This window comes from Thunnus maccoyii, chromosome 24 (genome assembly GCF_910596095.1).
Source record: "Thunnus maccoyii chromosome 24, fThuMac1.1, whole genome shotgun sequence".
Lineage (NCBI taxonomy): Eukaryota > Metazoa > Chordata > Actinopteri > Scombriformes > Scombridae > Thunnus > Thunnus maccoyii.
The window spans coordinates 6,094,824-6,111,315 of NC_056556.1; the positions used below are offsets into that span (position 1 = coordinate 6,094,824).

General features: G+C 37.6%; 1 protein-coding gene and 1 pseudogene across 7 annotated transcripts in view; both read right to left on the reverse strand.

The window, feature by feature from the left end:
- The window catches only part of LOC121892421, a 174,542-nt pseudogene that overhangs the window by 137,170 nt on the left and 20,880 nt on the right, over positions 1–16,492 (reverse strand).
- The window catches only part of LOC121892195 (NACHT, LRR and PYD domains-containing protein 12-like), a 100,026-nt gene that overhangs the window by 67,938 nt on the left and 15,596 nt on the right, over positions 1–16,492 (reverse strand). For 5 of the 7 annotated variants that reach the window (XM_042405097.1, XM_042405096.1, XM_042405098.1 and 2 more), the window contains 4 exons: positions 11,573–11,749; positions 8,549–8,725; positions 5,547–5,723; positions 2,561–2,734 (listed from right to left, as the gene is read on the reverse strand). In XM_042405097.1, coding sequence (XP_042261031.1) covers positions 2,561–2,734; positions 5,547–5,723; positions 8,549–8,725; positions 11,573–11,749 — 705 coding nt within the window. The remainder of the gene's footprint in view (positions 1–2,560; positions 2,735–5,546; positions 5,724–8,548; positions 8,726–11,572; positions 11,750–16,492) is intronic. The other 2 variants (XM_042405100.1, XM_042405101.1) reach the window with 2 other exon arrangements.

Here is a 16,492-nt window from a genome sequence, read left to right on the forward strand (position 1 = left end):
AATGTTTGTTTAATATTTATTTACCTATTTTTTGTGCACTTGTTTCATTTCAGCTCAGTGTAGAGAAATACAGCGATACAGACAACCGCCTTACTGCGTATCTATGACGACACTGTCAACACCGCGTATCCGTATCTGTGACACGCCTGCTCCGTAACATAACTAGTAGTTTCAGGGGGCCTACCACCCCCCCTGAAAACAATCCTAGTAGAAACACTGTCAATCATTATTATTAAACGTCAGAAGGATGATCAATAATTAATCTATAGAGCTCATATTGAAACAGACTTTACAAAGTGCTTCACAATTCAGGATCAAATGAAAAGATCATTAACAGGGAAGTAATGGCTTGAATAAAATTCATAAATTGAATCATTTATACATTGACACTGTTTGGATGCTTTCAACTGTTTGTTGGTCTGATTTCTACGTTCACAAACAAAATGAAAAAGTAAATTATTGTCATTTTTACTCTGACAAGTGACTTTTGTGGATGTGTAACAGTTAAAAAAGACACTTTAATAATTCTTATTTCTAATTTGTGTTTGTGAATTTTATCTCAACAAGGAATTTTTATTCATGAACGTTTCCTGTGGAAATGACCTTGCTGCACATCGTCCCTTCTGTCCCTCACAGAGCTGTTTTGCATTGCTGAGGGTAAGTTGTGTGGAAAAATGCTGCTGCACTATTTTATTGTTTTCTATGGAAATTGAACCGTTTATGTTGTAACATTTAATGCATATTGTTTACTGTTAATACTATTACTTTAACTAGCTGTTTCATGTTGTTTTGACTGTTAATATGAGTTTTGTAGATGCTTTTGTTTAACTTTCTTGGTGCCATTTGTATTACGGCAGGCTGCCCTGCGTCATGTAGTCAACGTAGCGCTGCAGAGATTTTAGCATCTATTTCCTGGTGTAAATTCTGTTATTTTGCATGTTTAGGAGCAGATGTGCATGAGACACCAGAAGGTGATTCATATGTGTTACATTGTCTTCTGCAGGAGCAAATAAAGGCTGGAAACCAATCCTTTGAGTCGTCTCGTTACATGTCCTTACCACATCTGTCACATATGGACAAGTGAAAGATAAATTTACTTGTCTGAAGGACTCAAAAAGTTAATGTGGAGCCCTGCATGCACACCTGTCACCTGCTGTTTTGGTTCATGTATGTGCAGCAGTGCAACGTGTAAAAGGGCTGAGTGAATATAGATCAACTGGTGTGGTGATTAATAAATACTCTCAGCCAGTCACATCACTGGTCTCATAGCCGTGAAACACTTGTGCTCAACAAACGGAAAGCTTTTCTTCAGGAAATGTCTGGATGGTTCAGAGCGTCACGACATGAACACACATCACCACAAATCTGCAGCCAAAGACAGATGGAGCAGTTTTTTCATCAATTAATATAATAACAATAGAAATTTTTTAAAAATGTAAAAAAATGTATTTGGTGAAGCTGTTTACTGACGGACTGACACTATTTCAGCAATAATTACAGCCTAATGTATCTCACCTCGTACACGGTCACATAGTTTAGTAATTAATGTTACACAACAGCGTTTGCATCGTAATGTGTCTCAAGGATAAAACATGAGACGCTACTTTGGCTAAAAAAAAATAAAGTTGTCAAAGAGGCTGATGAGCCCCACTAACCCAACGTCTCCTTCATAAAAAAGCAGAATATCGAGTTATAACCGACCAGTCTGATGTGTGTAGAGGTGTGTGTGTTTCTACTGTAGCAGCCTGGTGTCATCAGGAGATTTAATGAAGGTAAACACAGTGAATGGTGGTGCGTAACGGCACTGCGCTCTGGCGCAGCACTTCTCAGAGGCTGCAGATTTATCAACATATCAGTCCTGCTGACTTCAGATGCTGCAGGGATTTAATGAAGTGAAGGAGAAGCTTTTCATACAGTATAAACAGCTGTGGACAACAGATACTGTAACAATCACCCACATTCATTTATACATCACTGCACACTGATTTACTGACTTTCCTGCTTTAACCACATGAAACCTTATTTTCTGTGCACATGTTGGTTGGAGAGTGTTTAACTGAAATAAATGATTTATATTTGAAGCATTAATCTCTTGTTGCAGCACGTCTGCATCCAGTAGACTATTTAGTATGAAACACAGGCGCCTGATACTGTATCAGTAGCCTATGTGACGCTCACAAAAACAAAGGGATTTTATGAGGATGACGAATGACTGCAGCGTTCTACTATAGTCATACGTCATTGTTCAGTTTCAACAACAGCTGACATTTTTGATCTTTCAGCACAAAATTAACTTATTTGTCCACAAATATTTGTTGAACATTGTGGCTAATCAACATGGTCAGAAAATGACTCAGAAAAATATGAAATATCTCAAAAAAGCCAAAATACACTGGAGGGGGGCTTTAAATAGTATTTAAATGTTTGAAAACAACATTTGAATGTGTAAATCTGAAGGAGATTTTACCTCATAAAAATCATCCTTATATCTGCAGTTTAGTGTCACCACAACTTTCACATCATATTAATCTCAGCACAGAAGTAAGAAATGGTGTCTGACCTCAGAGTCTCCAGTCTACAGTGTGGACTCTCCAGAAAATCACACAACTTTGTTCCTGAACCGTTGAGACTCTCGTTGTCACTCAGATCAAGCTCTCTCAGATGGGAGGGGTTGGACTTCAGAGCTGAGACCAGAGAAGCACAGCTGATCTCTGACAACCTGCAGCTCTTCAATCTGAATAAAGAAGAAATCATGTAGCGTTAGAAGCAGATTACATGGGTGCAAGAGCTCCGTCTACAGACGGATTTCCATCAAAAGTGAATTATTTGTTCCGTCATAGTCTGTTTATTTTTACCACTAACACAAAAAAGATTTTACTCTGCCACCACATTTCTGCTTTTTTCACTTTGTAAACGATTAAACGGCGAGGGAAAGAGACGTTCGTTGTTCCAGACATCAACGCTTGTTCCAGCTTCCTGCGGTTGTTTATGCATCGATTTATACGTCTGTTTTCTCCAAAATAATCAAAGGTATGGCAGTTTTATTTAACGTGCACTTATTTCTCTGTAGGGATGGCTACCGAAACCCGGTATTAAACGAGCCCCGAGGATAAATTATTAAAGACTGTAGTATTGATAAGCTCCGATGTTACCGGTTCTTTTATCAGCACTTTTTAATGTTTTGGTGTAATTTATTCTCAAACTGCAGCCTCTCCTCCACACACACACACACACACACACACACAGACACACACACAGTCAGAGGGCTACCAAGGCTGGACTGGGAGAACTGGTGTCTTTGACTGGGCCATAAGTCATTAACTAACTCACTCCCCTGCCATCGCCCAATACTTGGACTTCTGCACTTAACCGTGTTCCTTGTTAGAGCCTGACATACAGTTCATATTTGGACATGATGGAACATGTCTGCTGCTGTTCATTATATTTTCATTTCTATTTCAACTGTTTTTGACAGACAGCATTATATTGACAAAACATCTTTTATTTATGTAATGTTCATCTTTTTATTTGTACCACTGATATGCCTTAAGGCTGGACAATATCTCCAGTATATTCAGATGTTACATGATACAGAGCCAGATATTATCTGAGAGTTTGCTTGTAATTCTGTGATGTAGCTCAGTTGTCTGTAACTGTTGCTGCTCCACAAAGCAAGGTTAGTAAGTTTACCACATGACTTTAAAAATGGTAAAACTGCTGAAATTTGCTTTGTTATCATGAACTTGAATTGTCAATCATAATTGAATCATATCCAAATAGCTCATTCAAATGTTGCTTTACAGATTCAAAACACTATCATGATGATGTCATCTTTTCACACTTATCTGCCTAACTTTCTAATCCTGCTTTGTGGAACAGTCCTCTGGTTAAAAGCTGCTTAACAGCAAATGATGCAGTTTTATTCAACTGAACTCTTCTGTTCTGGTCACCTGCTTTGGTTTTCTAAACACTGTTTCATATTTTTAAAGAAATTGTTAGTCAAAAAAGGTGATACTGTATAGTTGATCATGTCAATATTTCTGAGCCTAAGTGCCTTGTACTACTATTTCCATCAAAAAGCCAAAGACAGTTTGAGAGAGAACACTCTGTTTCAGCTTTTTGTTTAACATGCAATTGTTCTGCATGTGAAGTTTCCAACTTTATATTCAAATAAAAAGTCAAGTGCAATAAGAAGCTGTGTTTTTTTCTCTTACATTGTAATTACATGATTGAAATATCAGTGATTTAGCTCTGTTCTTCATTCCTAAAGAACATTTTGTTCTGGTTTGCATTATGTGCTTGTAGCCAGCTTTGGACACAGATTTTATGAAGAATGACAACCAGGTCTATTAAAACCTTTTTCTAAACAAAGTGCCTTTAATTGTATGTATTGTGACTATTCCTATGTGTTTAACCTGCTAAGTCAGTATTCATTTAGGTTAAAAAATAGGTTTATTAAAATGTTTGTAAAATAGATACAAACTAAATAGTTCAATCAAACAAATCTGTCAACTGTAAGATACTGTAAAAGAAAAAAAACAGTTATATTAATAAAGCAATGAAAAACCACATCATACTGTATTTTTCATTAACAGCATGAAACCGTAAACTTTAGTAACAGTAAAAAAATGTTAATTTTACCGTAACTTAATGGCAACCCTGCTGCCAGTTGTTGAATGTTTTTACAGGAAGTTTTAACAGTGTGTGTGTAGAGGTGTGTGTGTTTCTACTGTAGCAGCCTGGTGTCATCAGGAGATTTAATGAAGGTAAACACAGTGAACGGTGGTGCGTAACGGCACTGCGCTCTGGCGCAGCACTTCTCAGAGGCTGCAGATTTATCAACATATCAGTCCTGCTGACTTCAGATGCTGCAGGGATTTAATCAAGTGAAGGAGAAGCTTTTCATACAGTATAAACAGCTGTGGATACTGTAACAATCACCCCCATTCATTTATACATCACTGCACACTGATATACTGACTTTCCTGCTTTAACCACATGAAACCTTATTTTCTGACAGATGTTGGTTGGAGAGTGTTTAATAGAAATAAATGATTTATATTTGAAGCATTAATCTCTTGTTGCAGCACGTCTGCATCCAGTAGACTATTTAGTATGAAACACAGGCGCCTGATACTGTATCAGTAGCCTATGTGACGCTCACAAAAACAAAGGGATTTTATGAGGATGACGTATGACTGTAGCGTTCTACTATAGTCATACGTCATTGTTCAGTTTTAACAACAGCTGACATTTTTGATCTTTGAGCACAAAATGAAGTTATTTGTCCACAAATATTTGGTGAACATTGTGGCTAATCAACATGGTCAGAAAATGACTCAGAAAAATATGAAATATCTCAAAAATGCCAAAATACACTGGAGGGAGGCTTTAAATAGTATTTAAATGTTTGAAAACAACATTTGAATGTGTAAATCTGAAGGAGATTTTACCTGATAAAAATCATCCTTATGTCTGCAGTTTAGTGTCGCCACAACTTTCACATCATATTAATCTCAGCACAGAAGTAAGAAATGGTGTCTGACCTCAGAGTCTCCAGTCTACAGTGTGGACTCTCCAGAAAATCACACAGCACATTCTTTTCTGAACCGTTGACACTGGAGTTTCCACTCAGATCAAGCTCTCTCAGGTGGGAGGGGTTGGACTTCAGAGCTGAGAGCAGAGAAGCACAGCTGATCTCTGACAACCTGCAGTTCTCCAATCTGAATAAAGAAGAAATCATGTAGCGTTAGAAGCAGATTACATGGGTGCAAGAGCTCCGTCTACAGACGGATTTCCATCAAAAGTGAATTATTTGTTCCATCATAGTCTGTTTATTTTTACCACTAACACAAAAAAGATTTTACTCTGCCACCACATTTCTGCTTTTTTCTCTTTGTAAACGATTAAACGGCGAGGGAAAGAGACACTCGTTGTTCCAGACATCAACGCTTGTTCCAGCTTCCTGCGGTTGTTTATGCATCGATTTATACGTCTGTTTTCTCCAAAATAATCAAAGGTATGGCAGTTTTATTTAATGTGCACTTATTTCTCTGTAGGGATGGCTACCGAAACCCGGTATTAAACGAGCCCTGAGGATAAATGATTAAAGACTGTAGTATTGATAAGCTCCGATGTTACCGGTTCTTTTATCAGCACTTTTTAATGTTTTGGTGTAATTTATTCTCAAACTGCAGCCTCTCCTCCACACATGCACACACACACACACACACACACACATACACACACACACTTAAACACAGACACAGAGACATACACAAACACACACACACACACAGCAAAGTCAGTGAACAGCAGATCACATGTGAAGTGAAGATTACTCGAGTTGACGACAACTACGCTCGTTATTTCTTAAGTGCAATAACACCTTAGCGAGTAAAAAGCCAATACTCTATCAATACACCTGATCAACAAGCATAAACATGTAGAAAAGTGATATTTTCAACTGCTCTGTCCGCAGTCTCTCATCCACCGCTGCTATGTTTTACACAACCACAGCGCGCTAGCTCGGCTAATAGGTAATTGTTAGCAACAAGCTAAAACTAACTTGTCAGTAAGGAGAGAAATAGCATACTTTATGAAGTTGGTTTGGTTGTAATTCTGTGATGTAGCTCAGTTGTCTGTAACTGTTGCTGCTCCACAAAGCAAGGTTAGTAAGTTTACCACATGACTTTAAAAATGGTAAAACTGCTGAAATTTGCTTTGTTATCATGAACTTGAATTGTCAATCATAATTGAATCATATCCAAATAGCTCATTCAAATGTTGCTTTACAGATTCAAAACACTATCATGATGATGTCATCTTTTCACACTTATCTGCCTAACTTTCTAATCCTGCTTTGTGGAACAGTCCTCTGGTTAAAAGCTGCTTAACAGCAAATGATGCAGTTTTATTCAACTGAACTCTTCTGTTCTGGTCACCTGCTTTGGTTTTCTAAACACTGTTTCATATTTTTAAAGAAATTGTTAGTCAAAAAAGGTGATACTGTATAGTTGATCATGTCAATATTTCTGAGCCTAAGTGCCTTGTACTACTATTCCCATCAAAAAGCCAAAGACAGTTTGAGAGAGAACACTCTGTTTCAGCTTTTTGTTTAACATGCAATTGTTCTGCATGTGAACTTTCCAACTTTATATTCAAATAAAAAGTCAAGTGCAATAAGAAGCTGTGTTTTTTTCTCTTACATTGTAATTACATGATTGAAATATCAGTGATTTAGCTCTGTTCTTCATTCCTAAAGAACATTTTGTTCTGGTTTGCATTATGTGCTTGTAGCCAGCTTTGGACACAGATTTTATGAAGAATGACAACCAGGTCTATTAAAACCTTTTTCTAAACAAAGTGCCTTTAATTGTATGTATTGTGACTATTCCTATGTGTTTAACCTGCTAAGTCAGTATTCATTTAGGTTAAAAAATAGGTTTATTAAAATGTTTGTAAAATAGATACAAACTAAATAGTTCAATCAAACAAATCTGTCAACTGTAAGATACTGTAAAAGAAAAAAAACAGTTATATTAATAAAGCAATGAAAAACCAGATCATACTGTATTTTTCATTAACAGCACGAAACCGTAAACTTTAGTAACAGTAAAAAAATGTTGATTTTACAGTAACTTAATGGCAACCCTGCTGCCAGTTGTTGAATGTTTTTACAGGAAGTTTTAACAGTGTGTGTGTAGAGGTGTGTGTGTTTCTACTGTAGCAGCCTGGTGTCATCAGGAGATTTAATGAAGGTAAACACAGTGAACGGTGGTGCGTAACGGCACTGCGCTCTGGCGCAGCACTTCTCAGAGGCTGCAGATTTATCAACATATCAGTCCTGCTGACTTCAGATGCTGCAGGGATTTAATCAAGTGAAGGAGAAGCTTTTCATACAGTATAAACAGCTGTGGACAACAGATACTGTAACAATCACCCACATTCATTTATACATCACTGCACACTGATTTACTGACTTTCCTGCTTTAACCACATTAAACCTTATTTTCTGTGCACATGTTGGTTGGAGAGTGTTTAATAGAAATAAATGATTTATATTTGAAGCATTAATCTGTTGTTGCAGCACGTCTGCATCCAGTAGACTATTTAGTATGAAACACAGGCGCCTGATACTGTATCAGTAGCCTATGTGACGCTCACAAAAACAAAGGGATTTTATGAGGATGACGTATGACTGCAGCGTTCTACTATAGTCATACGTCATTGTTCAGTTTCAACAACAGCTGACATTTTTGATCTTTGAGCACAAAATGAAGTTATTTGTCCACAAATATTTGGTGAACATTGTGGCTAATCAACATGGTCAGAAAATGACTCAGAAAAATATGAAATATCTCAAAAATGCCAAAATACACTGGAGGGAGGCTTTAAATAGTATTTAAATGTTTGAAAACAACATTTGAATGTGTAAATCTGAAGGAGATTTTACCTCATAAAAATCATCCTTATGTCTGCAGTTTAGTGTCGCCACAACTTTCACATCATATTAATCTCAGCACAGAAGTAAGAAATGGTGTCTGACCTCAGAGTCTCCAGTCTACAGTGTGGACTCTCCAGAAAATCACACAGCACATTCTTTTCTGAACCGTTGACACTGGAGTTTCCACTCAGATCAAGCTCTCTCAGGTGGGAGGGGTTGGACTTCAGAGCTGAGAGCAGAGAAGCACAGCTGATCTCTGACAACCTGCAGTTCTCCAATCTGAATAAAGAAGAAATCATGTAGCGTTAGAAGCAGATTACATGGGTGCAAGAGCTCCGTCTACAGACGGATTTCCATCAAAAGTGAATTATTTGTTCCATCATAGTCTGTTTATTTTTACCACTAACACAAAAAAGATTTTACTCTGCCACCACATTTCTGCTTTTTTCTCTTTGTAAACGATTAAACGGCGAGGGAAAGAGACGTTCGTTGTTCCAGACATCAACGCTTGTTCCAGCTTCCTGCGGTTGTTTATGCATCGATTTATACATCTGTTTTCTCCAAAATAATCAAAGGTATGGCAGTTTTATTTAATGTGCACTTATTTCTCTGTAGGGATGGGTACCGAAACCCGGTATTAAACGAGCCCCGAGGATAAATGATTAAAGACTGTAGTATTGATAAGCTCCGATGTTACCGGTTCTTTTATCAGCACTTTTTAATGTTTTGGTGTAATTTATTCTCAAACTGCAGCCTCTCCTCCACACACACACACACACACACACACACACACACAAACACACAGACACACACACACATACACACACACACTTAAACACAGACACAGAGACATACACAAACACACACACACACACAGCAAAGTCAGTGAACAGCAGATCACATGTGAAGTGAAGATTACTCGAGTTGACGACAACTACGCTCGTTATTTCTTAAGTGCAATAACACCTTAGCGAGTAAAAAGCCAATACTCTATCAATACACCTGATCAACAAGCATAAACATGTAGAAAAGTGATATTTTCAACTGCTCTGTCCGCAGTCTCTCATCCACCGCTGCTATGTTTTACACAACCACAGCGCGCTAGCTCGGCTAATAGGTAATTGTTAGCAACAAGCTAAAACTAACTTGTCAGTAAGGAGAGAAATAGCATACTTTATGAAGTTGGTTTGGTTGTAATTCTGTGATGTAGCTCAGTTGTCTGTAACTGTTGCTGCTCCACAAAGCAAGGTTAGTAAGTTTACCACATGACTTTAAAAATGGTAAAACTGCTGAAATTTGCTTTGTTATCATGAACTTGAATTGTCAATCATAATTGAATCATATCCAAATAGCTCATTCAAATGTTGCTTTACAGATTCAAAACACTATCATGATGATGTCATCTTTTCACACTTATCTGCCTAACTTTCTAATCCTGCTTTGTGGAACAGTCCTCTGGTTAAAAGCTGCTTAACAGCAAATGATGCAGTTTTATTCAACTGAACTCTTCTGTTCTGGTCACCTGCTTTGGTTTTCTAAACACTGTTTCATATTTTTAAAGAAATTGTTAGTCAAAAAAGGTGATACTGTATAGTTGATCATGTCAATATTTCTGAGCCTAAGTGCCTTGTACTACTATTCCCATCAAAAAGCCAAAGACAGTTTGAGAGAGAACACTCTGTTTCAGCTTTTTGTTTAACATGCAATTGTTCTGCATGTGAACTTTCCAACTTTATATTCAAATAAAAAGTCAAGTGCAATAAGAAGCTGTGTTTTTTTCTCTTACATTGTAATTACATGATTGAAATATCAGTGATTTAGCTCTGTTCTTCATTCCTAAAGAACATTTTGTTCTGGTTTGCATTATGTGCTTGTAGCCAGCTTTGGACACAGATTTTATGAAGAATGACAACCAGGTCTATTAAAACCTTTTTCTAAACAAAGTGCCTTTAATTGTATGTATTGTGACTATTCCTATGTGTTTAACCTGCTAAGTCAGTATTCATTTAGGTTAAAAAATAGGTTTATTAAAATGTTTGTAAAATAGATACAAACTAAATAGTTCAATCAAACAAATCTGTCAACTGTAAGATACTGTAAAAGAAAAAAAACAGTTATATTAATAAAGCAATGAAAAACCAGATCATACTGTATTTTTCATTAACAGCACGAAACCGTAAACTTTAGTAACAGTAAAAAAATGTTGATTTTACAGTAACTTAATGGCAACCCTGCTGCCAGTTGTTGAATGTTTTTACAGGAAGTTTTAACAGTGTGTGTGTAGAGGTGTGTGTGTTTCTACTGTAGCAGCCTGGTGTCATCAGGAGATTTAATGAAGGTAAACACAGTGAACGGTGGTGCGTAACGGCACTGCGCTCTGGCGCAGCACTTCTCAGAGGCTGCAGATTTATCAACATATCAGTCCTGCTGACTTCAGATGCTGCAGGGATTTAATCAAGTGAAGGAGAAGCTTTTCATACAGTATAAACAGCTGTGGACAACAGATACTGTAACAATCACCCACATTCATTTATACATCACTGCACACTGATTTACTGACTTTCCTGCTTTAACCACATTAAACCTTATTTTCTGTGCACATGTTGGTTGGAGAGTGTTTAATAGAAATAAATGATTTATATTTGAAGCATTAATCTGTTGTTGCAGCACGTCTGCATCCAGTAGACTATTTAGTATGAAACACAGGCGCCTGATACTGTATCAGTAGCCTATGTGACGCTCACAAAAACAAAGGGATTTTATGAGGATGACGTATGACTGCAGCGTTCTACTATAGTCATACGTCATTGTTCAGTTTTAACAACAGCTGACATTTTTGATCTTTCAGCACAAAATGAAGTTATTTGTCCACAAATATTTGGTGAACATTGTGGCTAATCAACATGGTCAGAAAATGACTCAGAAAAATATGAAATATCTCAAAAATGCCAAAATACACTGGAGGGAGGCTTTAAATAGTATTTAAATGTTTGAAAACAACATTTGAATGTGTAAATCTGAAGGAGATTTTACCTCATAAAAATCATCCTTATGTCTGCAGTTTAGTGTCGCCACAACTTTCACATCATATTAATCTCAGCACAGAAGTAAGAAATGGTGTCTGACCTCAGAGTCTCCAGTCTACAGTGTGGACTCTCCAGAAAATCACACAGCACATTCTTTTCTGAACCGTTGACACTGGAGTTTCCACTCAGATCAAGCTCTCTCAGGTGGGAGGGGTTGGACTTCAGAGCTGAGAGCAGAGAAGCACAGCTGATCTCTGACAACCTGCAGTTCTCCAATCTGAATAAAGAAGAAATCATGTAGCGTTAGAAGCAGATTACATGGGTGCAAGAGCTCCGTCTACAGACGGATTTCCATCAAAAGTGAATTATTTGTTCCATCATAGTCTGTTTATTTTTACCACTAACACAAAAAAGATTTTACTCTGCCACCACATTTCTGCTTTTTTCTCTTTGTAACCGATTAAACGGCGAGGGAAAGAGACGTTTGTTGTTCCAGACATCAACGCTTGTTCCAGCTTCCTGCGGTTGTTTATGCATCGATTTATACGTCTGTTTTCTCCAAAATAATCAAAGTTATGGCAGTTTTATTTAATGTGCACTTATTTCTCTGTAGGGATGGGTACCGAAACCCGGTATTAAACGAGCCCCGAGGATAAATGATTAAAGACTGTAGTATTGATAAGCTCCGATGTTACTGGTTCTTTTATCAGCACTTTTTAATGTTTTGGTGTAATTTATTCTCAAACTGCAGCCTCTCCTCCACACATGCACACACACACACACATACACATAGCAAAGTCAGTGAACAGCAGATCACATGTGAAGTGAAGATTACTCGAGTTGACGACAACTACGCTCGTTATTTCTTAAGTGCAATAACACCTTAGCGAGTAAAAAGCCAATACTCTATCAATACACCTGATCAACAAGCATAAACATGTAGAAAAGTGATATTTTCAACTGCTCTGTCCGCAGTCTCTCATCCACCGCTGCTATGTTTTACACAACCAAAGCGCGCTAGCTCGGCTAATAGCTAATTGTTAGCAACAAGCTAAAACTAAAGCTGTCTGTATGTAGTCTAACTGTTTAGCTTAGTTTGCCACCAATCTTCAAATTTGGCTCATTCTTGTAAACTCAGCTGCTGGCTGAGACAAAGCAGCCTCTCCTCTCTACCAGCGGTACCTGCAGCAGTCAATCACATCAGCAGCAGAGGGAGGAGGAGGACAGGAGGAAGGACTGATACTGACTGATGTCTGTCTTCTTCTTTCTTTCTAAACTTCACTCAGTATTTTCATGTCAGGAATATTATTTATTTTATTGACATTTTACATTTGTTTCCAGAGATATTATTGAGTTTATAAAGTGACTTTGCTGTTGTAAACATGACTGTTGCTGCTCTAGAAACAATGTTTAGTTATATTTATAATATAAATAAATTCTAATCCTGTTCTGAATTTATCCTTTTTTAAAATAATTTATTTTTTTAAAAAGGACTTATTTAGTATTGATAAGGAACCAAACCGATAAGGAGGATCAATAAGACTATTGATTATCAGTGTTCAGTCACATATGTTAACATGAAAAGTTTAAAGTTGATAAAGATAATAAGTACAGATATTTGTGTTATTTTTATTCTAAAATATAGTTGAATAGTTAAAATAAGTAGGCCTACAAGTGTTTTGTCAGTAAGGAGAGAAATAGCATACTTTATGAAGGTCAAATATTTTATTTTATGCTTTTCATGTATAAATTGGTGCCTTTGCCAGGAATAAAAATCATGACCAGAATGCACCAAATTGCATCATTTAAAAAAAGATTTTCCAGGGGGGGGGCATGCCTCCAGACCCCCCGAGGTGACTTCATGCCTCGGCGCTCGTCGTTAGACACCAGTAGAAAAAAGTTAAGTCAAAAAAAAATGTTCTCTTCAGCATCCATGAGATTATTGTGTTTGAAATCATTCAATGTTTCATAATCTGTTCAGAACTGAAGAAGGTTTAGAATGAACAAGTTTAGAAAATGGAAACTCCAAACACCTGAACCCAACAGGATGCAGGTTAAAAACTGTCAAATACAAACAGTGAAAAAGAGCTTCATTAATATTAATGACAACATGCTGCTACTTCAATAAACACACAGTGACTTAACAGTGAATTAGCCAGTGCAGCTTTTTCATCTTATATTAAGGTCTCAAATCTGCAGCTCTGATACAGTCAATAGATTAAACCACTGAAGAAGAAAATAGACGTTAATAGTAAGATACTCAGTGTGGATCAACATAACATCATCCTTATGTCTGCAGTTTAGTGCCACCACAACTTTTACATCATATTAATCTCACGGGGATTACAGCAAAAAAAAAAAAAAAACCTTTTCAGTGAAATTTTTTTCAAGGTGCAGCCAGGTCATGTTATTCACCTGTAATTTGTAAACCTATATTACTTGACGCCTGCTAAACAAATAACAGAAGATGTAAAATTATGAGATTTCAGCACCACTTCACACATAATCATGGAGCTCTTTTTGACTGGTCCTTGGATCTTGGGCTACTCTTCTGACTCATTTTCTTACTGCTTGGTCAGCAATCTTGTGAGGAGCTCCTGTGTGTAGCCGGTTGATGGTGGAGTGAAGCTGCTTCCACTTGCAGATAATGGTCCCAATGGTGCTTATGGGAACATTTAGGAGTTGAGAAATCAGTCAGTAACCTGTGCCATTCCTGTTGCTCAACAATCTTGTTGTGAAGGTTTTGGGAGAGCTCTTTGTCTCTGTGTTGCCTTATTGATTTAATACCAATGTCTGCTCTTAATTTCATATTAATAGCTGCACTGGAAATATGTCTCCTGAAAAAAGGTTGATGTGTTGAATACTTATTTCCCCCCACTGTACATTTATATTTTCTTATTAATTAATGATTATTATGCACATAAGATTAAGGGAAGACACACCTGAAATAATTAAATTTGTTCTGACTTATTACATGAGTTTGCCTAATTTGCATAATTTCATAATAAAAATTAAAGGTTATAATACAGAAACACATTGGATGAGAGTGTATATTACTAAGTTTCATTTTGATAGAAGAACATGGATTATTTTGTCCTTATTCAACTGTGGTGCCTTAAAACACATCCACCCTCATCCATGTTTAGGTTATTAAGAAATTTCACATAGGCTTGGCTATGCTGCAAATTGAGCCTACTGGTATAGAAAAAATAGATGATATAAATTAGGGATGTCAATGATTCATCGATTATGGGTTAATTGCCATTAATAATTCAACTGATTGAGTTACAGGTGTTTCTGCTGACCGCCCGTAAGGGCCGCACAAACTGTAAAACGAACGCACCTCCCTGCCTTCCGACGAAGAAAAACAGTTGCAGACTCGCAGTGAGCCTCAATCTGCTCACTGTGTCGTCTGGTTGAACTCTGAAGCATAAAGCTGTGAAAACTCCACAGAGTTGTTGTCTGGCGGCTGTGCGGTTTAGCTATCTGAGGCTCATGCTAACGCTAAACTGACATGTTGAACAGAAGCAGCTGCTCGGTTAATGCAGGCTGAGAGCTGACTGTCAGACAGCAGGACTCTAATTACACATGCTTCCAACAAAATCAACACAAAAGTGATGAACTGTCTAAGCGACACTCCCCTGATCTGAGTATAAATGCATTTTAGCGGTGACAGTAAATGACAGATAAAGTCACAGCAACAGTATTGTTTCGTCCCCGGGACATCCGTCCAGCTGAGCAGCTGTTTCCAGCAGCTGGACTAACGTTAGCTACAGTAAACACACGTCACTCCATCATGTAGATCAGGTCTGCAGATTGTTTTATATAAAACTAACCAGATGATGTCTGTTGTGGGGAGATTGGGGTAACCTGTTTCACATTTACATTGTTACACTATAATGTCCACTGTACCAACAAATTATATACATTTATTTTAGTCCAAAATACAAAATGTGTAATATTTCACTCACTATTGTATATCTGAGCAGGCTGCAAGTTATATACTGTAGATAAACACCTACTATACACTATGTTCTGTACATAAAGTAACATCATTTTACCATTTACCATTACCTATGTTTGACACAAAATAAGAGTAGACTACATTAGGAGTTAAAAGAAAAAAATAAGCAAACACCAGGTTACTTGATATGATAAATAACACAAATAATGACTTAATTTAGAAATTACAGAGCTCCCGTCTGTTGCTATTCAACAACTGGCCGCCAATATCCAAAGCATTAAACACAGCAAACAGCTGCACAACTTCCAGCTTCACTAGAGGACAGCCCGAGCGCCCCCGCCGGCGGGAGCAGCGCTGCCGTCGTAGAAGCAAACGCGTCACAGGGCATTTAACACGGAAGAGCATAATCACACCACGTACCGTTTTGTTCAGAAGAAGCTCGGCCAGTAAGCTAGCGTAACCATTTCTACCTAAACGAAACACAAGTCAAACACCAAGCGACTGTGGGCGTGTAACAAAAAGCGCCCCTGTTATCTTTCATTTCACGCTATCCACACACACATCAAATGAATCCTGAGATTTCACAGATTCCAGCAATATAACTCCCATCACTATCCGACCAAAACTCACTGGAAAAACGTCGACGACATATAGAAAAACTTCCGTTTTTACATTAACAACTACAAATTGTGTCTTACCTTTGCTGTTTTTGTAATCAAAAGTTGCATCTAGCCGCATAAAACCACTAGTAATGGCTACTCGGATGTCTCTGGGTCATTTTGAGTTGATTACAGCCTTTCTGTATCCACTTTCCCGGTAGGAAGGACAGAGTCAAGTCGGCCATCGTCTAAGCCTTCCATGCGAACACACGGTCTATGTCTCCATCTAATGGTTGATTTGTAGTACTGACACAGATTCAGTCAAAAGCAATCGATAGCGGAGTTTGTGAGCTTTGATTAGAGGCCTAAACCGTCCAAATATGGTCCAAATCGACCAATGGTTTCCGGAGATATTGATGCCTGCTCAGGTTAGCTGAGATCGTTGCTCAGATTACAT